This window comes from Liolophura sinensis, chromosome 3 (genome assembly GCF_032854445.1).
Source record: "Liolophura sinensis isolate JHLJ2023 chromosome 3, CUHK_Ljap_v2, whole genome shotgun sequence".
NCBI lineage: Eukaryota > Metazoa > Mollusca > Polyplacophora > Chitonida > Chitonidae > Liolophura > Liolophura sinensis.
This window is the reverse complement of record NC_088297.1, coordinates 7,478,983-7,505,823: the sequence shown is the minus strand read 5'-3', so window position 1 is coordinate 7,505,823 and position 26,841 is coordinate 7,478,983. Positions and strand designations below refer to the sequence as shown.

Sequence of the window (26,841 nt, the reverse complement as noted above, 5' to 3'; positions counted from 1 at the left end):
TTGGGCATAGGATTCGGGAAGTCGCACATAGTGCAAAAGGACCTGAATCATCGTAAGATTTTTTTGTTAGCATGATGTCTCCCTCCACGCCGGCAATTCTTCTTTTATATACTCTGTGATGTTTTCGGGCTGATGTTGTGTTTTATGACTTTGTTTAGAGTATTAAATTTTTGCACATTATTTTGGAACAGGGTATATACTTCGAGAATATCAGTAAAAGAATTTGTTTTTATATCTCCTGCCATAAGGGCAGTCTGGCATCTGCATCAAGAGGACTGGAAAGGAGTGGTGGAATGATTAAATGTTAGGATAAGTCACAGCTATTGGTTAGAGAATGCTTAACTTGCATCACTTTCAAAAAGCAGTGATATGGATTTTGATCACTTGGATCTGCATGAATACAACTGTCTTCTTAATGACGGAAGTAACAGTAAGAAATTTAACCCGTTTATCCGTTTTACGCCGAGACTTTTTCGGCGGAGTTATGGTTAGAGCGTCCGCCTCGACACCAGTAGACCCCGAATGAAACCCTGGTCGGACCAGACCAAAAATGTTACTTCTTGCGGCCTTGTTTGGCGCTTGGTATTGGGAGGTTGGAAATAGGACTGGTCGGCCCGGTGTCAGTATAATGTGATAATAAAAATAACTGGGTGGAGTGTCATGTATGGTGTCTTTGGTATGATACTTTAGTGGTAGCAGCACTTTGGCGACACGAACTCTTCCTGTCACAAGAAGACACACTATACGTGCACACATATAGACTTAACGTCGTCATCTGACTGAAAAAAGGTACGACGTTAAACAAGAATCATTTATCTATTCATTGTTTTACACTCCACTCCAGAACATTTCACTTCATCGACGGTGAACTCATGAACTCGAGGTTCAAATGTAGACAGACTATCTTCTACATCTACGTTTTGTTACAAGAGTACTACGTTGACCACAAGGGTTTACCATTAGGTTCTACAAATTGGTATACACCATCAGTCCTTCCTCATGGTGATGGTCACTGGTAATTTAAATGATGTTACTGGTGAAAGAGATCCTACAAAACCGTCTAAAACTAAGCGAATTGGCGCAGCTAGAGGAATAAAAATACCAGTTCCAAACTAGATATAATTACTTCCACTAATCTTTACTGTCCACTTTGGTGAGCATTAGGCTTGGCTGGTATCCAGGATTACCGGACAAAGATAGTAATTAGTCCAACTGTATACGAACGGAAAAGGCATTTGGCTGGAATAATCTGCTCATATCAGGGTCAGTAAAGGTTTACCACCGGCTGGTCAACTCACGGAATATCTGTCAGAGTTAAATGGACAAGATTATCAACGGCGTCAGGCAATTTGGGCGGATGTCATTTCCGAGAGGAGAAGCTCTGGTCGAGACCGCACTCACCATGACCCGGAGTACACGTCGAGGAGAAGCAGCATTATTCTAACGGATAGTGATGGATTACATTTCCGTCATCGTCTGTGGCGTCCACTTCACAGGTTTTTATTCTCATTAAGACACATACCATACTACAGACTTACGTTCTATCCATATTGGGTTCAGCTAACGATAATTCATACCTAGCGACATCAGCCCGTATATATACCCGCACGTGTCACGCCAGACTGATAAATTGGTTGCATAAGTGCCAGCCTGTTAGGTTATGGTGTCGTTTGTCTACCACCGTACGGCTGCGGCAGCTTACAAACACATTCCTAGCTTTAAATATAACCTCACTGTGATATTCTTATATCTTTTCAGGGTCAGGTGTTATGAACTTCTTGGGCCCATTTTAAGAAAATCTTGGTAAGTCTAATTTCTCATTATTTTCACTACATACTGGTTATCCTGGAATAAAGCAACATGATTTACAACGAGGGTATACAAGTTTCACTTGCGAAGTTTTGTAAAACTGACCCCAAAATCTTCTTCTGCGCTTAGTTTAATAATGATAAGTTAAGACCCCATTCGCAAATACCATCTGGACAGCCAAACAAGGTAATAATAAGCACGCCTCATTCGTTATCGTTATCTTGTCTCAACTCGGCTGTGGTTTAAAGTTTCGTCTAAAATCATCAAGGCATTTGTTATATCTGTACGATCACTTGACATTGGTAGAGAGACAACTGGAAATGAAAGGAAATTTTCTCAACCCTACTATAGTGTTACAATTCATTCTTGGCAAAGAGCTTATGATATAGACGTTAAGAGCAATAAAACACAAACAAGCATTGGCTAGACCTACTAAGTACTGGTACAACTCCTCTAAATTACGTATACTGCGCACCAAAGTTACTTGAATCCAGACGGATTCAGAGTTCGAACCCCAGGTCAACTATTTCTTATCTAAGCGTCAAGTATGACCTGTGTATACCAATCGTTAACCAGGAACGAGTGTTGAAATTCAGTAAATCGCAAAACCCATTTAAAAAGCAACCTACAGTATCCAATTCTAAGAGGAATACTAAGAGATATAGCTTTATTTTTTTTTTTTTTTTTTTTTTTTTGATTGGTGTTTTACGCCGTACTCAAGAATATTTCACTTATACGACGGCGGCCAGCATTATGGTGGGTGGAAACCGGGCAGAGCCCGGTGGAAACCCACGACCATCCGCAGGTTGCTGGAAGACCTTCCCACGTACGGCCGGAGAGGAAGCCAGCATGAGCTGGTCTTGAACTCACAGCGACCGCATTGGTGAGAGGCTTCTGGGTCACTACGCTGCGCTAGCGCGCTAACCGACTGAGCCACGGAGGCCCCCGATATAGCTTTATAAACAGTAAACAAAACTGGTAGCATATACGAGAGACCTGTCTTGATATAAAGTTTTAAATACGTCTTGGTTAGAAATGGTAACCATTTCCACAACCAATGAGGCCTATTAGGGTTCAGTATGCTCACCAAATTATGCTAATTCCGAGTGGTGGCGCTCGTGCATACAAAAGATGACCGAATAGCACAACGGTTTAATTGATTTGAGGAGTAGTGGGGCACCATATATGAATCTCACAAACTCTCTCGTTTCAAGTCAGAAATATTTCTGCCACGTATCCCACCTATACAAGTAAATTCTTTTAAATCTCTCTCTACTTTTTGACGTGTGAAGCTTAAGTAGCTGAAAGTCGGCCTCCGTGGCTCAGTCGGTTAGCGCGCTAGCGCAGCGTAATGACCCAGGAGCCTCTCACCAATGCGGTCGTGTGAGTTCAAGTCCAGCTCATGCTGGCTTCCTCTCTGGCCGTAAGTGGGAAGGTCTGTCAGCAAGGTCGGGCCGTGCCCGGTTTCCACCCACCATAATGCTGGCCGCCGTCGTATAAGTGAAATATTCTTGAGTACGGCGTAAAACACCACTCCAATAAATAAATAAGTAGCTGAAACATTCAACACGAGCCTACTTGATCCTCCACCAACCTGCAGATAGTCTTGGGTTTCCCCAGGGATCTGCCCTGTTTCCTTCCAGCATAAAGCTAAGTGAAATATTCTTGAGTACGGCTTAACACACCAATCAAATAAATTAATATTACATTTGTATTATGAATAAAATTTATGCTTTGTTGTAATTGATTATAACCATTGTGTCGATTAATTTGAATTAACTGTTGACACACACACGTCAACAGAAAGTGTGAGATAACTGTAAAGAAAACAAATAATTAAAAAAGCCAAGGTGAGATGCCCATTTTTTGACTAAAAACGAACTGGATTCACTCAGCTCCTATGTAGACCACCATGTAAGCTGCGAACTGTTAAGCTATTCCCCCAACTTCCTATACATTCCCGAACCCTACAGAGGGCAATTTCCATAGAACACAAGTGCGCCACTTTAGTCAATCTACACAATAGTGACAATCATCGGCAAAGAAAAAGTTATTTCAATTAACGTTTCTAGGCCTATGTCCACGTGCATTTATTTTTCTTTATAATCTTTATTCTTATTTTTCCACACTCAGATTTCAGCGAAGTGTTACATTTTAAGGTATCGCAACTGACCGACACTGCTTTTTCTCATCTCATTTGATCTGTATATCTGCCTGTTAATGTGTAGCTCGTCAACTGTTTAAAAGCACAAAAATTTTAAACGCATCACACCTCTTGTGGTCAGCAAGAGTATATCTGTATATCTGTCTGTTAATGTGTAGCTCGTCAACTGTTTAAACGCACAGCAATTTTAAACACATCACACCTCTTGTGGTCAGCAAGAGTATATCTGTATATCTGCCTGTTAATGTGTAGCTCGTCAACTGTTTAAACGCACAGCAATTTTAAACACATCACACCTCTTGTGGTCAGCAAGAGTATATCTGTATGTCTGCCTGTTAATGTGTAGCTCGTCAACTGTTTAAACGCACAGAAATTTTAAACACATCACACCTCTTGTGGTCAGCAAGAGTATATCTGTATATCTGCCTGTTCATGTGTAGCTCGTCAACTGTTTAAACGCACAAAAATTTTAAACGCATCACATCTCTTGTCGTGAGCAAGAGTTTTTATCTTAATTTGTAACTATCTTGAGTGTACATCACTTATAACTCAATTCCCAATTAAGAAAGCCATCGACGTGTATCACGACACATTTGAAATTTACTGGCAGTCGTATATTTAAGTGAGTATAGTTTTTGATAGTTTTGATATTGAAGCGTGAACTGAATTAGTTCATATCAATTCACACTAGCTACTTACAAATTTGAAGCACAGCTTTAGTACTGAAAGGAATTATAAAATCCAAAATAGCGTTGAACTAGGTCCAATAAATACCTTATGCTATTTGTACGAGAGGAGACTGAAATGTTCTCGGCCTGAGATGATATGCGTTAGCTTGCTCGTTATGTAAGTTACTACTTTAGTACCTACTTATCAATATATTAAAGAAGTCAAAAGTCATTAATATGTTTGCTTCCTGGGTAATGGGACATAAAACACCATGTCTCCGGAATCTTCATTAAGTACTTTAGGCGGAGAGCTTTATACGCATTCCTGGGCCTTCGTGGCTCAGTTGGTTAGCGTGTTAGCGCAGTGTAATGGCCCAGGAGTTTCTCACCAATGCGGTCGCTGTGAGTTCAAGTCCAGCTCATGACGGCTTCCTCTCCAGCCGTACGTGGGAAGGTCTGCCAGCAACCTGCTTTTGAAATTTACACTTTCTTATGGTACCTCTCGATTCGATTCTCCGCCTTATTATAAAAGCTAACTAAGTCCATTCTTGATTAATAATAGAAAATATTGAAGTTAAAACACCCTTACAGTTATGGATAGTTATATTATATGGGAAGATCTGCCAGCAACCTACGGATGGTCGTGGGTTTCCCCCGGGATGTGCCCGGTTTCCACGCACCATAACGCTGGCCGCCGTCGTATAAGTGAAATATTCTTGAGTGCAGCGTAAAACATCAATAAAATAAATAAATAAATATATGTATTCCCCCGCATATGGTGCCTTATATTATATTATGTTGGTCAGCAATGTCGTGAGACTGAGACCAGTCCACCGGCAGCCATACTGATTGTGCAGGGTTGACGTGTTATGAGGATAAACAAGGTCATGTATTTAATATACACGTAAATAAGTTCATTATTAAGCAATTCCGTAAGAATGTTTTTCTTATAGGACGGTAGTCATTTTTTTTTGGTAGTGTCTATTAGCATATGTATTTTGGAACCTTACGATGGTTGAATTTATCATGCGCATATTATCATGATTTTCCAGTCGCAAATTGCTCCTGGCAAATCGCCACACATCGGTGCACACCACTGTAATTCAATGTGCTGAACTGTAGACAATTTAATTAATTAATTAATTTGCATGTGACATGTTTTTATGTCTTCGCTATGCTACTCGCACAGTATGCCTTTAGAGATAATAAATCAGCTGGGTTTATCATTCTTAACTGTTTATGAATATTCACTTGAGATAGCACGATGTGATAAATGTTAGTATCTTGTTTATCTCTCATCCCCGATGAATGTTAGTCTTCATTATGGTTTTCTTAATTAACTCCATTTAAAGATGATTAATTAGGAAAAATGACAGACAGAAAAATGACATACTGTCTGGGTCTCCTTAAATTTGACATCTGCCTGACACAAGTTAACCTTTATCATGCCAATATGTTTTAAAAATACATCTTACAAAAACTTAGTTTAAAGGACATGGTATGTTTAACGTAGATAACGCAGGAAACTCTGCACCTCAAGAACTTGGCTATAGCCGTCATTGACGGGTGCTGACACTTACTTAAGACAACTTCTTTTTCAGTTATGGTTTATTCCTCTTTAAATCGAACTATTCACTGTCATGGTTGATGAGTTACCTCACTGTACTATGAATGGTGATGATTAGAGGCAGAAATACGGATTTTAAACTTGCCAATACACGACAAAACGGATCACATTGTAATGTTTGCGTTTTACATATGGAGACAAACGTTAATCAACAAAAAACTATGACAGTACACAGGTAATAAAGATAGTTGGTTAACATCGATCTTAATACGGTAAAATAAAAACACAATGCTTAATTTCAAGCAAAAATTGGTGTTTTTTGATCAAGGGTACATTTTTGACGGAACAGGACTAAGCATCCAACTCTTCTAGGGCCTGTAACTTGTAAGCCCTATTGCTGCTTCGGCCAAGTTTTATTGCTCTGATGCGGAAACTTACAGAACTGTGCTGGGATTTTGAAATTTACACTTTCTTATGGTACCTCTCTAGATTCGATTCTCTGCCTTACCATAAAAGCTAACTAGGTCCATTCTTGATTAATAATAGAAAATATTGAAGTTAAAACACCTTTACAGTTATGGATAGTTATATTATATGGGAAAGTCCTCCAGCAACCTGCGGATGGTCGTGGGTTGCCCTCGGGCTCTGCCTGGTTTCCTCCCACCCTAATGTTGACCGCCGTCGTATAAGTGAAATATTCTTGAGTACGACGTAAGACGCCAATGAAATAAATATATACTTAAACTCTTTAACTTTTCGCTGTTTAACAACTATAAATTATTTAACGGGTATCGTTAAAAAGATGTTAATCTCTTATTTCAGTCTTGTTAACAACACAATTATGTAGAACTATCCAGGAATAACCACACTGTCTGTTTTACTAAAAATGATTTGAGGTGTGCTCTTACTATTGTATTGATGCTTGTTATCCCAGCTCATTCACCATCAGTACAACCAAACAACATGCTATATGCATCACACGTTACCGCCTTTCGACATTCCTTCAGAAAAACCCAGGCTGCTCCTTTTCAGTATGCTTTTGGATTCCGAGATTAATATATACATTAGAAAAAAACTTGTGTAAACAAACATCCCAGAACTTAAACTGTGTTGTTCCACTTGCATGAGCATGACATTCGGACCCCAGACAGGGTAGGTTGGACGTTAAACAGCTGTGGTTTACTGGGGCAGTTACAACACAGCATGCGTATATGTTCATTAGGTGCACTGGTTTGTTTGTACTAAAGCACGACCTAGGAGGGTTTAATTTCACACAGTTTTAAGTTGAGTCCACAAAAGAGTTAATTCAGTGGAAGAGGGCGTCAGTGCGAATAAACCCAGTATGCTGACTCATGATCTCTCCTTCGCGATGTTGTTGTTGTATTGGTTGTCCCAATCATACTTACCTGATTCCTCGCGAGTTCTAATAATAGAACTGATCGGAAAACCGATCATCGGTACTACTGATGCTACAGATTCGCAGCAGCTCCCTTTCACCCTCTGTACGGGGTGTTGTACAAATTTATTTTCGACGGCTCAATAAGGGATGACCCCTTATAACGTAAGGGGTGCGACAGCCAACCCAGATCAGAAAATCATTGCCCATATCCATTCTGAAAAAAATATTGACGCATTTAGTCATATGATGAGCGAATCTGTAACCAGCTTCTCATTTTTACATAAACGTGCATACCTTTCTCTAAAAATTGGAAATAACACATAATCCCAGAAAACCACGACCCCAGGACCAGTGTACCCTCATTTTGTTGTTTCTTGCAATACCTCACACCTTTCTGGTGACGTATGCTCATATAACACGTGTTATATATTTACATGAACAGTTAGAATAAAACTTCAACGGAGACAAAGAGGCCGTGTTTCACCGGTTACTTGTGACCGTTTGCCAGCTTTCACATTGTGGTCGCTACTCTGGTCTCACCATGTGTGCTGTAAGTCTTTGATTGTATTGTATTCCTGCATAAACCAGGATTCTGCTGGTGGACCAAACATCCACGAGATATGATGACAAGACAGCATTTTGAGTCATTATACACCAGTGACGTCTAATAAGTTGCAATTAACATCCCTGCATATTTTTTTTTACCTATTTCAGGTTAAGCCATGGTGTTAAGGGGCGTTTAAATCGTTACTATTTATGCATTTGCATGAAGAGGTAGAATAAAGCCCTATCTGAGGTTAACTGACTAGTTACGTGTGATTATTTGCAAAGCTTCACACTGCGGCGGTGCTCCGAATTTATTCTCTATGCTGTACGTGTTTGACTATATTACAAAAGCACCAGAGGGCTGAGTAGTTTGTTAAGTTCGGCGGTTTGTATCTGCATTCTTTTTTTCTCCATCCATAAAATTGACATATAAGTAAAACATCCTTTAGTTTGGCGTTCAAAAAAATAAATAAAATTACGTGTGCGAAGTGGTGGAAATTAAGCTCTCAGATGCTGCATCTTTTCATGGTTTATAAGAAAAATATTATTTTCAAACACGAAAAATAACAAAAAGTCATAAATTTATTTCCCTAAGAATTTAACGCAAATTATCCGGAATTATTAATTAGAAATTATACATACAAAATGTGTTGAGCAGTAAGTTTTGTCTGCAAAAACTGACAAACTGACAAAAGGTGAAGTTCTCGGAACCCAACAGTAATGATCCATTTGATAACAGCGCATTTGTTGCCACCAACCGAAAACATTGGTTTCGGCTTCAACTTTTTTTTGTTCTGATTGTTTGTATTTCATGGATTTATGTATATCAATGGACATATGGTGCTAAAATTATCTCGCTAGGCTGATATTTACCGGTAAAAGAAGCAATAAAAACACAGCTATACTTATATGATCATTGTATATCTATTCCGTAAATTATAAATGCGTACAAATAAAACTGGCTACATATTTTTGAACGCTCTACACTGTATTCAAGCATTGTCTACAGCATGTAAAATGTATTTCTCTGGGAAGCAGATAATTAATATATACATAAGATCTGTGTTAATATAGAAAGGAAAGTCTAACACAAGCTTTAAATAGCAAGTGTTTATCATATTTCTTTTTGTTTTGTAGATAAGCCAGGGACGGAGGTTGACAATTCTGTACACCCTTCAGAGAAAACAGCGCTTTCCGATTCCGAGCCAAGCCAAAAGATGATTTCGTCAAAAAACTGTTAGATAACATGCTGTTTGAACGAGTAAGAAGGGATTCTAATGCAAACATATTATCTAAAACATTACTTCACGTAGAAGGTTTCAAGGTTTTTTCAAACAAACAATCAACGTTTGACATTCACCCTATATCCTTAATATTGATGGAGGGGATTTTGTCCGCCAGCGCTTTGGTCCACCGGGTATTTGTCCACGGGGCTTTTTTCCGTCACGCGTTGAAAGCAAGCTTATAGAATTTAACATTATCGATTAGAAAAAGTATTCCAAACTGCATTTTCCTCGCAATAATCTGGATGTCGAACATGTCAGTGTAGAAATTGTACACATACAAATAACTAAGATACTATATAAGGCAATTTTGACAGTGAGTATGTGTATGATTGATTTTACAGAGAGTGTAGGCGACAGGTTTAATGAAATGGGCTACAGCGTCACACACAATCCTGGTGTAATTCCCATGTGAAAATAATATTAAAAGATATCAGCAAAAGGTCGATCTGTTCCGAGTTAAAACTGACATGTACAAGTGGCCGTCAAAAATATGTAACTAAACATCTCCATTGTTTGTATTTCCAAACTGGACTATGCACTGGTGTAATTCTCTGACCGATGTACACTAAGTAGTTCTAAGTTTTAAAGGTATTAAGGTTTCTATACGGTCGCCATGATTTTAAGCCCAACCCATTCTGGCTTCCTCACCGATCGTACGTGGTAAAGTCTCTCAGCAGACTACATGAGACCGTGGATTTCCCGCGGGTTTCCGCTCACCAACGTTATTCATGTAAAATCCTGAGTACAGTGTCAAGAGGAAAAAGGAAAAAAAATGTCACCTTCGATCTTTAACGTTAGGAAAAGAAGATTTCCTTTCTATTTTTAGGATGGTTGATTAGTTTTAGTCTCAGGATTGGATTGTATACAGGCCTGGGGCATTCCAGGAGGACTGTGGGATGTATTTAATGGCCTACAGGAAATACAGTTTGGCCAAGAATCGCACTTACATTGTGTAAGAACATACTTAAGTAGTCTACTTCAAAACGGACCCGTATCGGCCTATTATACCTAAAATAGGTTAGGCACTATATTATGTGTCTGTGCTAAAGAGTGACATAAGAGATTAATTTCACGTTGTTTTAATTTTGACCCACAAAAGAGTAATCTTAGGTAAGAATGATTGGGTGCAAACAAACCGTGTGTTTTGATTCACATGTGATCCTTCGCGATGTTGTTGTCCTGCTGGTTGTCCCAGTCATATTTACTTTATGCGCTTCTTTTCTCGCGAATCCTAGGATTGGAAGAAACGATACCCTAGCGACTCAGTGTTCGGCAAATCGACCTTCAGCAGTATTGATGGTACATGTAACATTTCACCTTCGTTACGGGGACTATGTTACGAACCCCCTCTTTAAATATTGTATTATACATATATTTTTTTTATTTTACCGGGTCAATGTCTGACCTACATTGTTCCCTTTGTTCACATTATAGCCTGCAATGTAATTCAGTCGAGCATTCTCGAGGCTTTGGTGTTAATGAGTTTTGTGTCATTGTACATAGGGTATACATTCTAGGAGTATGTATCGGTTTGGTAAACGTGTTTACGATCAAATCTTCCAGACTTTTCTCTACGTTAGTCTATAAATATGAGTGACGGACTTGTGTAGCTCGCAGTCATTCATTCAAGTCCACCTGTGAGCAGTCATTTACTCAAGACCACTTGAGAGCAGTCATATTTACTTTCTTTCATTGTGAAGGATTTTATCGGGTTTGGAGATCGGCTTTCACGCCATTCGTCATTTATCCTTCATTTATTGTACGCAGCACTTTGTGACCTTGTCTTTCGCTACTTGCTATCTTTGAGACGTTATTTTTGAGCTTGCATCGCTCATTGTCTCTTTGTGCAATTACGTACTTTCCCATTGACAGTTGATTCTATATTTACGTGTACTGAATCGGCTTTGGACGACGGCCATCATCATCGTTCAGACGCTATCATTAATAAGAGACTGTTGCAACTATTTGTATTGTTCTGTATATTACTGTCAGTTGTATTATTTGTATATTTTGTTATAATATATGTAATTGCACTTATTCAAACGTCTACGCCTGTCTTTGTTTGATCTTGTGTAAGGACTATCGCTGATCTGAGAGTTTAACAAGCCAGTTGTTTCTCATCTTTTGTCTTCGATAGTGGTACCCTTACAGACTCACACTATGAAGTTCGTATTGTTCTCCGTCAATTTCATTTTTTTGATTCTGCGACCTTTGACCCAGATCTGGGAAGTAATGTTCCTATCTTTCTGGATTCTTCAGTCTGCAACAAAGATCTGACGAAGCTAAGAGTCGTCATAAGATCGTGATATGTTTATATACGCGTATGAGGAGCGAATCTGTAAATTTACGTTTTCAGATAAAAAAAATATGTCTTTCCCTTTAAAGAAACAACACGTATTCTCAGACAATCATTGGCAGTGTACATTCCTAATATTTTTAACTGCTTTTAACGATGCTGTCCAAAACTGTCTACTGTTTACTCTAATGTCTCACACTTTTCTGTGTATGTATATATGTGTATGTAAAAACTGACGTCAATTTAAATAGCTGGTGTCACTCTCCTTCAAAACTAGACTTCGCTTTTTGTCGATTATGTCACTTGTTTTTAAAATTTTTTAAAAATAATTATGTCACCAAACTTTACCATTTGATTTTGTACTTTTCATGTGTTATTTAACGCCAAACCCCAACAATGTTTTACCGCCGGCGGCCACGGCCCTTCGTCAGGTATTTGACAATCCACCTGACGTAAAAGCGCAGCTGAGGCAATGTGAACTGGTTTTGAACACGCGACCTCCTTTGTCAAGGCGGTGATAGACGACAGACGCCAGCGAGAAATCACTGCATTGGAAAACTTTCACGTATAATGTGCGTAATATTGGTGGCAAAATGCTCTTCAATGAAATTCATTTACGATAGGGCATAGCCATCCACACCTTGTCCCTTACTGACAGCTGCACGTATCAAGTCAACTTATCTTCAAGACTTAAGGGAAGGTTAGGTAAAATATTAAATTAAACAAACGAACCTTGTCTAGTGAATTGACATGTGTAAAAACTGTCATTCATATCTATATGTGTGATTTAATTTAATTGATGTTTTTGCGCCGTTCTCAAGAATTTTACACTTATACGACGGCTGTCAGCATTGTGACGGGAAGAAACCGGACAGGACTGGGAAACCCACGATCATCCATTGATTGACTTTCCGACGTACAACGGCAGATGAAGGCCGCATGTTCTTGACTTGAATTCATAACGACTGCATTGATGAGAGGCTTCTGGGTCATTATGCCGCGCATGCACGAATACCACTCGGCCAAGGAGGGCCCTTACATACGTTTGAATTCTGTAGTAGGCGAGAAAATAATTGATGAATATGACACCAACTGTATTTCTGTCTATACGTTCAAAAGCGCCAGTTTCGCAATCGCACACATTTTGCTACGTGTTCATTATGTTTGTAATTTGTTAAGAAAATTGCTTATTTTGTTTGAGTGTGAAAGTAAAGCTCGCTATTTCATCGTTGCTGTAAAAAGACTTTGTCCAGTTTCATTTGAAAAACATTGTTCTGTGAACAACTTATTGAAAGAAACCCTAAATTTGCGGCTAACCATGTATACACTTGTTTCAAACATTTACTGTAAATTAGCAACTGCTATGAAAACACAACAGTGAAACAAATTATCTTCCTGCGTTTTCACTATGTCTTAGCTGAGTTAGCACGCACAGGTACGTACGTGACAACCAAACCAAAGGCTCTTTATGAGATACGGTCTACTTATTGTCACAGCATACATGGGTTAGCGGTAAAAAGGCGGAATGCTGACACAAAAAGGCTTAAAATTAAAATGCCAGAGGCGATGCAGTGTTCTGGCGAAGTAGTTTTATTACTAAGTAAAATATGGTATTCATACTTGGTTGTATATCTACACGCATACCACAGGCATAGACGTTTGGTAAGCTAAGCTTCGGCGAACATATTCATGGGTCGTAACTGAGCCAAAACAAAAATTACGAATGTCATCAGCGCTAACACCGCAAAAACCTGAAACATACTAGGCGTTCCAAAGAGTTGGGTCAAAAGTCCGCTGAGAGGGAAGCCTATGCTGGTGCCTAGCATACAGAGAGATTGAATGAGCCCCTGTACTTGGGTCTGGCCTTCCTCAGGTACCTGGTTACTAAGGTACGACACCATTGAGCTCCAGATGCACGCAAACATCACACCTGTAAAGATGAAGGAGGACATGTTGATTTCATTTTTTTATTTATTTGATTGGTGTTTTACGCCGTACTCAAGAATATTTCAATTATACGACAGCGGTCAGCATTATGGAGGGAGGAAACCGGGCAGAGCCCGGGGGAAACCCACGACCATCCGCAGGTTGCTGGAGAACCTTCCCAGGTACGACCGGAGAGGAAGCCAGTATGAGTTGGACTTGAACTCACAGCGACCGCATTGGTGAGAGGCACGACTACGATAGAATTGCCAAACATTAGACGATATAAAATCATGAAAGCCATATTATCTGAATGCCGTGTGACGCTTGCAATAGACTAAGCAAACAAACCCTTCAGCAACCGATTATTGCTCAATATAAAAGAAAAATAATCGTCTCTCATTGTTTCGAACATAAATAAATTTGTACACCTTATTTTCAACTTTTACTAATTTAACCTGTAACAATTCTAATCCTGAGGCTAGTTGATTTCACATAAACGTGTAGGACGGTTTTTTAATATGTTTTCAAGATACCATTGTTTGTGTGGAGTGTGTTCACCATGAGCGCTATCAAGTAAATGTATAAAATTTTATTACCACAGTTTCAACATGTTTCGGACGATTGTAAACCTGGTATAGGGTGTGGATAGCATCGATACACATGTCGCTGCACGCGTCTGAATAGTTTTCAAGTATTCAACAAAGGCCACGTATGGTACTGAAACATGAATGATTCAGTCGTGCTTTCAGGCAAGCAATGTTGGAGATGGTACATGCATTTAAAACAATGCCAAGAATTACAAACGAAAATGTTTTTAGAAACAGGTGCGTAGCATTTTTCGAATACAAAACTCCCCTTTTTACTCCACACTGACGGAAAATACGCATCCGAAAATAAACATCACAGCCTACCTTCTAGAATTTCCACAGGAAATATGTAGAGAGGGTTTGATATAATGGAAAATACAATAAATCGACCGGCATAGGAGAGAACTCCGACAGCCACTAGCTTCGTATGTCCGAAAGTGTCGATGAGTCTGGGTGTGGCGAAAAACATGAAAAATTCAGTGATCGTTGTAGTACCGTTCGCCATACCGATCAGGCCTGGAGAGGCTCCTGGTAAAGAACAACACAATTATCAGCGCGATAAATTACACAGACCTATGGGTAAAATACAAAACAGATGTGTGAGGACTCATATCTCACGCAGAAATAGGCAAAGATTTGAGATTTCTTTACAATATCATAGTAGAAGTGTCACAAATGAATCATGTCAGAATACTGATTTATTTCATGAGAGTATATATTATTCTTCGATATACGCCGTTTTGGCTATTGTACATTGTTCAAATCTTACTTTGACTCAGACTTTCTTTTGGACCAAGGTGAGGATGAAGTTACAGAGATGAGATTTAATAGACTGTGTTACAAATATCACGAAATAAGATTTATTTATTTATTTATTTGATTGGTGTTTTACGCCGTACTCAAGAATATTTGACTTATACGACGGCGGCCAGCATTATGGTGGGTGGAAACCGGGCACAGCCCAGGGGAAACCCACGACCATCCGCAGGTTGCTGGAAGACCTTCCCACATACGGCCGGAGAGGAAGCCAGCATGAGCTGGCCTTGAACTCACAGCGACCGCATTGGTGAGAGACTCCTGGGTCATTACGCTACGCTAGCGCGCTAACCAACTGAACCACAGGGGCCCCCACGAAATAAGAGCATTCCAGTTAACTAACGACTTGATAGCTGATGCGGACCTTTATTTTCCAGATGCCAGTTGAGGAAGCATTGCGTAACGGCATAAAACACACTGCGAACGAGCAATACCACCAGCCAGGAAATGTTCCGAGGCGTACACAAGGCGGACCGAAAGTCGTCATGGGACATGACATTAACTTCACTGTCGGCATGTTCAGCGTAAGGCTCCTGACGGGAAAGAAAGGCATGTTAATAACCGCCAATAAATTTGAATAAATAGCTAATAGAGAAATGTTGCAACTGAAAAATCCTAGTTGATGCACATCGAACAGAAACATGGCTGCTGAAATAAATGTTAACACATGTACATCAGCTTTTGTGTGATGTTTCGTACGCTGCGATGTACCACATTTGGAGCTAGTGGATCAGTAAATATGCACTTTAATAAAAAACGAAACTGTGAAACACTTTAAGGAAAACATCTACGAGGTCAGTCCAAACCTTCATGATTGCTACATGCATAACATGCATCAGCTCAGTTTTAGTTTGGCAACAGAGAGACTTCCGCAGGTTGACATCTGGATGTCCCCATGCTAGCCATTCCACTCCAATTCTGAAGTGTTACATCCTCCTGCCCCTCTCTAATATTTATATATTTATTTATTTTATTGTTCTGGACTCACTGCTGTCCGCATTGGCGAGAGGCATTTGGGTCATTGTGCGATACTAACCACTACGGCCACTTCACCCCTCCCCCCTCCCCTCTCTCTCTCTCGATCTGTAAACTATCCCATGGCCCCCTGCAATTTCCCTTCACCATTAAAACTCTATAACGTCCTTATGTCACTCCTTCCTTCAGATTCCACAACAGTCTTGCCCCATTCCCCTAACCTCTACATTCCGTAAACTCTTCACGCTCCACCAGTTACCTTGGAATTTCCCTAGAGCGTCCGGTAGAGTGGGGGGAGGGGGGGGGGGTTAGATCCCGGGTCAATCCTGGGTTGGGTCTCGGGTGGGACGGCTTACTTACCTTTTCGTCTCAGTATAGCAACACTAAATACAAGAGCGGTGGAAATCCTTCTTTAAACATGGAGGCACATAACACTCTACAGACACCTTCGTCGTCATATGACTGAGAAATTGTTAAGTACAAGGTTAAACCGTAAGCACTCACTCACTCGCACTTGGAATTTCACTACGCGTGTGCACCATACTGAGCACAGCACTAAACACGAATCACCCAATAGGTCAATCTCCCTACCCTTGTGCGCTATACTAAGAACAGCGCTAAACACAAATCACCTAAAAAATCAATCTCCCTACCCGTGTGAGACATGCTAAGAACGGTGCTTAACACAAATCACCCAATAAGTCAATCTCCCTACCTGTGTGCGCTATACTAAGAACAGTTCTTAACACAAATCACCCAATAAGTCAATCTCCCTACCCGTGTGCGCTATACTAAGAACAGTTCTTAACACAAATTACCCAATAAGTCAATCTCCCTACCCGTGTGCGCTATACTAAGAACAGTTCTTAACACAAATCACCCAATAAGTCAATCTCCCTACCTATGTGCGCTATACTAAGAACATTTCTTAACACAAATCACCCAATAAGTCAATCTCCCTACCTATGTGCGCTATACTAAGAACAGTTCTTAACACAAATCACCCAATAAGTCAATCTCCCTACCCGTGTGCGCTATACTGAGAACAGTTCTTAACACAAATCACCCAATAAGTCAATCTCCCTACCCGTGTGCGCTATACTAAGAACAGTGCTTAACACAAATCATCCACTAAGTCAATCTCCCTACCTGTGTGCGCTATACTAAGAACAGTTCTTAACACAAATCACCCAATAAATCAATCTCCCTACCTGTGTGCGCTATACTAAGAACAGTTCTTAACACAAATCACCCAATAAGTCAATCTTCCTACCTATGTGCGCTATACTAAGAACAGTTCTTAACACAAATCACCCAATAAGTCAATTTCCCTACCCGTGTGCGCTATACTGAGAACAGTTCTTAACACAAATCACCCAATAAGTCAATCTCCCTACCCGTGTGCGCTATACTAAGAACAGTGCTTAACACAAATCATCCACTAAGTCAATCTCCCTACCTGTGTGCGCTATACTAAGAACAGTTCTTAACACAAATCACCCAATAAATCAATCTCCCTACCTGTGTGCGCTATACTAAGAACAGTTCTTAACACAAATCACCCAATAAGTCAATCTCCCTACCTATGTGCGCTATACTGAGAACAGTGCTAAACACGAATCAACCAATAAGTCAATCTAATGTCAGCTAAAAGAGTTCACCAAATCTATCCACCTCATCATCGCCGTCGGCATCCTAAGCTCCGCCAACCACTGCACATATTCTGAATTTTCTAATTTCACAAACCTCCACTCCTTCCATTGTCTTGTGGGTTTAAACAATACCCCACCTAACCTATTTTTACGCTAAAGCTGTCCGACATCATCTCAATACTTCTCCAAATCGATCACCTGAAAATATCTATATATATATATGTGTGTGTGTGTGTGTTAAGGTAAAGGGCATAACACGTGATAGGCGATGGAATATTAGCTAACATGTGTTATTTTCAATGAGCTAAGTTTACCTATCGGTTGTGTTTTTTTTTTTTACCTTGAAGAGATTGTCTATGTTGGCGAGATTCAGAATTCCAACACAAGCAAATGTGTAAAACAGGAAGTGATAGTCCGCAGACCGGCACAGCTGAGAGCAGATAAACTGGATTGAAACCGTCTTGGATATCATCAATCCTGTGCTCACTGCCCTGGAAAGACAAACACCTGTAAGTAAGCTTTGAACGTTTTCGCCTTTACTTCTCGACAACAGTCATTATGTGTACTGTGCCATTTCTATGATTCTCTGCTTTGATATGTCAAGTTAAAGACCTCATAAGGGATACGGATCTGAATAATCGTCAGAAGATTTCGTCTTTTCCTCTTTAATTTATTTACTTTGTGTATTTTTGGATAAATCAAATTGACTACGCCTTGGGAGATGAAAGGAAATGGAAATACGTGAAAGGAATAAACAGTCGAGAATAGTTTTTGACACATTTGGTTTTGACTTCTTGGCATTTGCTACAATATATGTATATGCATTATACCTTTCTTATAATTATCATTTTTGATAATTTTGTACTTCTTTAAGACAGGGTTTAAGGAAACGAAGGTAATACTGCGCGTAAACGGCAACACGAGCGTTATCAGCGGCTTACGGTCAGGACAAAACAGACATTGATGTAGGTTATAAGAGAAATAAAACAAAACTCACAGTGTTGCGTAACCCAAAGCCCCCCATGCTCGGATTGTCCCGTACAGTTTGAAATTGTCTTTTCCTAGTAGCCTCATTGCAGCGCCATGTAGAAGTGTATCCATACCAACGTGAAAAAAATTGGCCGAAAACAGAAGCAGAGCAAAGAGGACTATCTGGAAGTTGACCCTTTCGGCTTGGAACATCCACATTTTGTCGCTCAGTGGTGAGCGGCGAACTACAAATGACCTGTTCCTTTCTGCATCTTGGGCTGAGGTGTTTCTTATCGAAACTGGACATTCTTGGGCTAAGCTGACTGGGCCAGGAAAGCTCATTGAAAGTGTTGAAAGAATGACCATGCAGAGGAAAGCCAGGGCGACATTTCGTTCGTTTGAAAAACACTTCCTCGAGATGTGGGGTGCCAAAAAGCCGCCGAAGAATCCGCCCAATGGCCTGAAAATCATGACAGTCCCAATCTGAGCTGGACTGAGACCGACTTGTTTGAGGTAAAGTGGAAGGAAGGAGGAGATGACTCCCCTGGAGGACACGGCCAGGAAAAAATACACCTTAAAGGGTATCAGACTAGGAAGTGATCCCCGTGGGGTTTCCTGTGATGTGAGTTCAATCCCTTGCTTCTCTTCATGCCGATCAACTTTACCCATAACTTCGTTTACAATGCTTCTCTGACTATCCATTCTGTGCCACTTTTCTCCCGTTCTTTACTCGCGATTGTATTAGCAACTTACACTTAAAGGACACATTTATGTAAACCTGATTAAAACTCTGTAGATTTACACTCAAGTGATTTTTGACGTTACTCTTGCGTAAAATATATGTAGTGTTTGGAGAGATGAAAGGTGTTTCTTAATGATCACAGCGGTGTGGGTGTAAGCTCAGGCAACCATACCTTATCAGCTGTTTTCATCTATCCCTCAAATCCGTTGTAATGACTCTCTAGACTTGATAAACAGACTTCCATATCTAAATCACTCTATATTTTTATATAATACAGGGTGTGTCGGTTTAATATTAAATAAAATTTTGCCAGAACTGGTTTCTGGCACTTGATTAAATCACTGGGCTGACACTAGTATAATTACTTTAATCAAGTTTAGATGGTGAGACATTTTAATTTCACTTAACTCTTTATTTCTTTCACGAGAATTTCCCACGAACCAGTAGCCATGAGGGATCTCCCCAACAATATAACTGCGTATAAACACAGGTTCATACAGAAAATAAAAACAAAATTCACATCTCTTTACAGAATAATTTAAAAAATTAAAATGAAATCTGAACTGGCCAGACTGTTAGACTATACTGCTGGACTGAGTTGGCCAATCTATTACATTGTACTGCTGGACTGGGTTGGACAATCTATTAGACTGTACTGCTGGACTGAGTTGGCCAATCTATTACATTGTACAGTTGGACTGGGTTGGACAATCTATTAGACTGTACTGCTGGACTGGGTTGGACAATCTATTAGACTGTACTGCTGGACTGAGTTGGCCAATCTATTAGACTGGCTTGTAAAATTATGTCTTAAAATAAATTTTTCTTAAATAATCTTAGTTTCAGATCGCCGAAATAATTTATCTATTTTATTTCTTTGAATGGTGTTCTGCGCGGTACTCAAGAATATTTCTCTTATACGACGGCGGCCAGTAGTATTGTGGGAAGAAACAGGCCAGAGCCTGGGGGAAACCCACGACCTTCCCAAGTACGACCGGAGAGTAAGCCAGCATGAACTGGACTTGAACTCACAGCGGAGGAGTTGGTGAGAGACTCCCGGGTCATTGCGTCGCGCTGGCGTGCTAACCCCCTCGACCACGGAAGTTCCCTCGCCGAAATAACAACATATTGCAAACATTTCAACAAATCATTTGAAAGTGTGAAAGGGTTTGAACAAAGGAGAATGGAGCAATGGAGCATCAAAGTACGGCCCATTTTTATGCCAACCCGATAGAGTACTGCATTTATTACAGGACTAGTCTTCATTATCGCTTTATTTAAATATTTATCTATTTATTTCTTTGGTGTTTTACGCCGTGCTCAGAAATATTTGACTTATACGACCGCGGCCAGCATTATGGTGAGAGGAATCCGGGCAGAGCCAGGGGGAAACCCACGACCATCCGCAGGCTGCTGACACACCTTCCCACTTATGGCCGGAGAGGAAACCAGCTGGAATCATGTCAAGAAGCGTTTAATTAAAAAATGGTGTAATTAAAACATTAACAAACGTGCGCAGATTTTCCAGCTGTGGTATACGTAACTGTCATGGTAACACACTGAACTGACAGAGAGATTAGTGTGTTCAAACAGGAGACACAGATCCTCAAATCATCGTTGTTGTTTCCTTTAACTTAATTTGCCATTCGTCGGTGTCTGCCATCATCGCTAAATCATCACACACCTTAGAAAACAGCAAATGTTGTTTTGGTATGATAGCATGGAGAAAGAATTCCGCCTTCTGTCTTTCCTTTCTTGCCAAGCGCTGTTACTAAGAGACGGTGGCAATACTCTCGCTGTGGCACCACACCAGTATGGTTTATTTCTATCACTGTCGATGTGGGGCAATAGTCAGCTTGCTGGGCAATGTATTATCTTTGATTTCACAGACAATTTAGCGGTATTGACTCTCTTCAAAGTGTATCACAATTCACAGAACTACTATCCCAGTACCGTGGGTTAAACACTTGGGGCTGTATGGGCTCTCAAAGCACTCGGGTATTCAGATAGCCGCAGATGATAAATAAGTACAAATTACTTACTAGTTCAAAGGCTCCGAAAGTTCTGGTTTAACAGATAGCCTAGCTGGACCGAGGCAAGATTTTGGCGACATTCGGCGAATAAATTCTACCTTATACTAGACGAAGCAGATCTAACATTTCGTATTCCACAGGATGACCTTTGCAGCCAAAGACGAAGACTCCATTGTTTGAAGGCGACGCACCATAGAGGGAGAACGTTTCGACTCTAACTCCTAAAAGTGACAACGTTCAGGACCAAGAATAAGGAATTTGAAAGTCTAATCACAGAATCGCAGAGATTTGATTTCGATAATTTATTAATATTTCAAGGGCCGGTGTACGTCTATACATATATGTAACAAGATGGTACGAAAAGGCGTCATAATAAAGAATTTATTATACCTCATAGGGTGACTCTCGGTCAAATGATATTTCGCAAACCATTATGTGCAACGATCACGAGCCCAAGGAATATAGCGTAACGTTCCACGTTCACCAGACAACAGCCAGCGATCACGCCTTAATATTCAATGATCACGTACCTTTATTGCACACCAATTGTTTCCCTCTATGAGCTCTGAAGCCTGCTTGTCTGAAAGGTAAACAACCAGACTGAGGTAATACCTCTGTTATCGGCATACGAATTCTGCGATTTAAAGTATAACTCTTTTCGGTGTAATAAAAGATATGGTGCGTGCTGTATGATGGGATATAAGGAACTGTTAGTTCTTGATTGAGAAGTAATACTCGACCCTGTATTCACCCTCATTGAACATAACACCTCTCGAGCTGACAATTCCTAAAATCTCTACCCACAGCATGCACTATTTGCATAATATAAACGTACAAGACCAAGATGTAGTGTCACACTTACACATCATGTCACACATGACACCTTCACCAGTCACACCGGACTGTGCTTTCCCAAATATGTCAAAAGAAATGCCATTTTGGGACTCCAGTGCACACGATATAAAAAGTGCAGCCTAGACAGCAAAATTGGAGCAGCAAAAAAAATGTGATAGTTGAAAAATAATCACAAATAACAGGTGAAAAAACGGTCAGTTGTTAATTTGTCAGTCTTTTTTTTAAACTGCTCATGTAAATGCATAATTAGTAGTAATTTCACGCTCCCTAAGATCATGGCTTAAGCCGAAATAGTTTTAAAAATATGCAGTGATGTTAATTGCAATAATATTACACCTCAGTGGTTTAGAATGGTTTATTAAAAATACTGTATCGCCATCACATGTAATATACAAACACATTAATAGAATACTAAAAGCATCATGGTTAGTACAGGAATAAAATTTAAGAGGCTACAGCATAGAGTAGAAATATACCTGGCAAACGATTTGTAGTGTTATGAGCTGTCTGTCGGCATATTACTTACAGCGGAGTGTGAATCATCTAAACGGCATGTGTTTGTACACATTACCTATGTAGGCATGGCACCACGTCGTAATGCGTAACAAACACGCAGGATGTGGTCACCCATGCTGCTATCCGCATAGTTTCAAATGATAGATAAAACATATTTTTTTCTCTGTGTTTTTATTTTTAGCTCGCCTTACGATGTAAGAAGAGGTATTGTAAAAAGGTGATCAGATACTGTTGGTGGTAGTGGCGGTGTCCTGTTTGGTTAAAGTTTTTGACCAGTCATAGGGTTGCAGTTGCCACCTATAGTACACAGATACCCAATCGTCTGTAGCGATTTACATAGTTCAACGAAGTTTTTTTTACCTCATAGATCAATATTTCTTCACCCAATCACAGAATTACAGTTGCTACCCATAGTATATGGATTGCTAAATGCTGTTCGCGATTTGCATTATCAAAGACCTGTGCAGTAAATTTGTGCACGAACCTCTGACAGTGTGTCTTATATATTATAATGTTGGCCTTTCTTGTTGATTTAATCCGTTCAGTCACATACACATTCAAAAGTTCGTGCAGTTAGTATGGACTTTTATAACACAGACTAGAGAATAGTTTCATGCCGAAAACATTTAAAAACACTAAAAGTAGAATCGAGACGAATCATCCACCGAATTGTAACGTTACATCATAGGCATGTTATTTGACCTGGAACTCATTCATGGACCATGAATTTGAACTTTGATATGGAATTCATGCCTGGAATATCCACTGTCCGCTCGGCTTCATTGGAAATTGATGGCCGCTTCTTTCTTGTGTGTTACCCGCTTTATTTCCTATTTGTATAATTTCTTACATACCTTTGTCTTTGGGAGCTAGTGTTAAACGTTGTTTTGGAAATGGATCTTGCGCACATTGAGTTGGAACGCCCTTTACGGACTACGAATGGTATGCGAATGTTGGACATGACTCTTATAAATGACCATCCTGTTTTGTTCATGCCACATATGACTCATTCTGCACATGCCTTTTAAGTCAACATGTACCAGCCGTGGATTTTGCAACTAGCTTCACCCAGTCCTTCATGTAGTATGCGGAAAACTCTCACCGTAGTTTGGTCTGCGCCCGGAATTTTTAAAAATTTACTTACGGAAGCTTGCAACTCATTTAAGCTGTGGCTTCTGAACTGATAAGCATTTATTTAACAGATGGGTACACAGCATACAGACATAAGTACCTTCACATCAGAAAAAGTTGTCTCACGGCTCTTAATTTCAGCGAAGTTGTGTGAGTGGTGTGACCGGCTTTGAGGTCTAATATGTCGTCCGTTTGCAGCAATTTTAACGCTTGGCTAGAGAAGAAAGCATTGCATTACACCCATCGCATTTTTCAATATTTTTTATTCTTAGAGTGAGTGCTGCTACTTTAGAATTTTAAACAAGAATGCGTGAAATTAATTGTAGCCAGCTAACATTACATGGTATTTCATATAGTGCTCAGTTTAATGTAACTCATATATGGTGTGGTGACATTACTATCTGGAGTCCATCTATGTCGAATGTTTTAATTTCGTACATAGAAAACAAATAAGCATTCGTGGATTTCTAAATATAGACCTACGAAAGACGTACCGGTGCAAATATATTGCTATTAAATTTATAAATACATGTATTGTGTGCCTTTGACGACCGGGTAAATAACAAGACTTTGTCAAAATAAGCACATAAATATGCCTTCAATATGCGCTCTTATGACATGTTACAATAGCCATCTGTGCTACAGTTAAAATTGCAAGATTGTCATCCATAAACCAATGTAAACAGCACTTCACATTGTTGAGTGATTTGTGGATCGTATTTGAGCAAAAACAAATGTGAAAAATGTCATCAATGCTAAAACAGCGAAGACCTGAAACATGACGGGTGCCCCAAAGAGTTGGGTTAAAATTCCACTGAGAGGGAAGCCTATCCCCGTGCCCAGCATATAAAGGGACTGGATAAGCCCCTGTACTTGAGTCTGACCCTCCTTCGGTACCTGGTTACTGAGGTACGACACCAGCGAGCTCCAGATGCACGCAAACATCACACCTGTAAAGATAAAGGTGGGTGATGTGAATAAAACAACGCATAAGCATACTTATGATTTAACAATATGGACCTGGCTTGCCGGTATTATTGATGTAAGCTTAACACCATCAGGTGAATCTGGAAAATTGTGTGGTTAAGACTTGATGTGGTTTTCACCTTGTTTGGTTTTAAATTACTGCGGATTTAACTCGTTATTCTTCTAATGACAGTGGTTTAAACGAATATGTTTAGATGCGCTTGCTTTTCAACCGCTAGAGGACATGTTAGGTGACTAGAACCGGTCGACGATTGTGCGCCTGTTTGCGCGGTCCAGCGTTCGTAGAAGACAATTTGCATCCCACCAATATGGTTTGTATTTCTGTACGTTGCACACGAGGAAGCTTGTCAGCTGCTTGTCAAATGTCCCTCGATTCCGCCTGCTCCCCCCACCCACCCACCCACCGTCCTTCATCCATAAAAGTGTCCACCGGCGTATAGCACATGTGATGAGATCACCAACCCTAGAATTTAATATGTCAACTAATAAAACAAAATCATCACTTCATCTTCATACGTCATCAGGTTAAAGGAAATGGAAAGTTTATAAACAGCATGTAAAATCAGTTTTACGAAAAAAATAGCATTTCATTGCTACCTTGGAAATACACATGTTGCAGGACGGATTTCCTCCGCTCTTTTATCTAGTGCTGCTTCACTGAGACGCCTTAGCGAAAGCAAGTAAGCCGCCATTATATTGATACAGGTCAACCAGTCGTTGCACTATCCCCTTCATGCTGAACGCCCAGCGAGAAAGTTACAACTTCCTCTTTTAAGGTCTTAAGAGTGACTCGACCCAGGATTGACCCTGGATCTACTGCTCCGGAAGCGTATCTTTATAGACGACATGTACATAACAATCCCCAGTCAGATCTGGGGGTTGGATGTGCTGACGCTGTTGTAATTCTGCGCGGCTTGTTCCTGTCCATTCATTTCATACAAATGTTTAGTAAATGTGTGAGTATGGTTATAGAAGAGCGTTTTGTGCAATTCCAAACCGGAGATTTCCAATTCTTAAATTGCAGGAAAGTATCTATTTCTGCTTAAGTCAGGGTAAATAGGAGATGGTTAAATTGCTACTCTTTAAGCATTTACTTCAACGGTTAGAGTGAGCCCAAACGGAGGTATTTTGACAATTTTGACGGGATTTCGTTTGCCAGCTATTACAGTGTTGTACTTTTACACTCTGTGCTGTAATGTTTTGTACTTAAACATGGAGTCTATAAATATCAATATACGATATTTGCAATCGGCTATTTACCATTTTTTAGCTAATTCTCCGATTAGAATATCCAGTTCCTGGAAGTTAGGCCTTAGGTTCACATCAGGGAGTTGGCTGGGAGAGAATAGGAGCTTTTTGTATTTTTTTTTTGTACTTGGAATGCGTGAATGACCCGCTTTTCAGGGTACTGGGTGAGAGGATAACACGGTGAAAAATTACTGAGCAGTAAAAGCAGCATGCGTTAAACTGTCAACCTGTTAGCTGATGCTAAAGGCTGTCCTCATTCAAGCTAGGTGTAACGGGTTGTTGTGGTATGAGGCTGTGGAATCTGTGACGGTTAGCCAGTGGCCTCAGCGATAAACCACACAAAGGTACATGTATTTACTGATGCTTGACCTGTTGCTTCTGAGTCATTAGGTGTGTACAAAGTTACTGTGTCTTCTTGCGGCAGGGCTCGTCCATGCCGCCTAAGTGCTGCCACAACTTCGAAAATATCATACATGACACCACACGCAGTCACATAACACTGAAAGGGTGCCAACCTGTCATGTTTCCTTGCCGAGCACAAGGCAGCAACAAGTACCATTTTAAAAGTCTTTGGCATGACCCAACTCACATTTGATCCGAGCTATCATGACTTTGAACAGGGCGCTCTAAGCATTCGCCAGCGAAGCAGCTCCACAGAAGTAAATAAAA

The 26,841-nt window shown here is 40.1% G+C and overlaps 1 protein-coding gene across 1 annotated transcript in view; it reads right to left on the bottom strand.

Moving 5' to 3' along the window:
• Window positions 1-13,402: 13,402 nt before the first annotated feature.
• Window positions 13,403-26,841, bottom strand: part of LOC135463297 (major facilitator superfamily domain-containing protein 6-like) — a 34,924-nt gene continuing 21,485 nt past the window's right edge. Inside the window, exons 5-6 of the mRNA XM_064740558.1 lie at window positions 14,573-14,776; window positions 13,403-13,665 (exon numbers count right to left, since the gene is read on the bottom strand). Of these exons, the coding sequence (XP_064596628.1) occupies window positions 13,403-13,665; window positions 14,573-14,776 (467 nt within the window). The remainder of the gene's footprint in view (window positions 13,666-14,572; window positions 14,777-26,841) is intronic.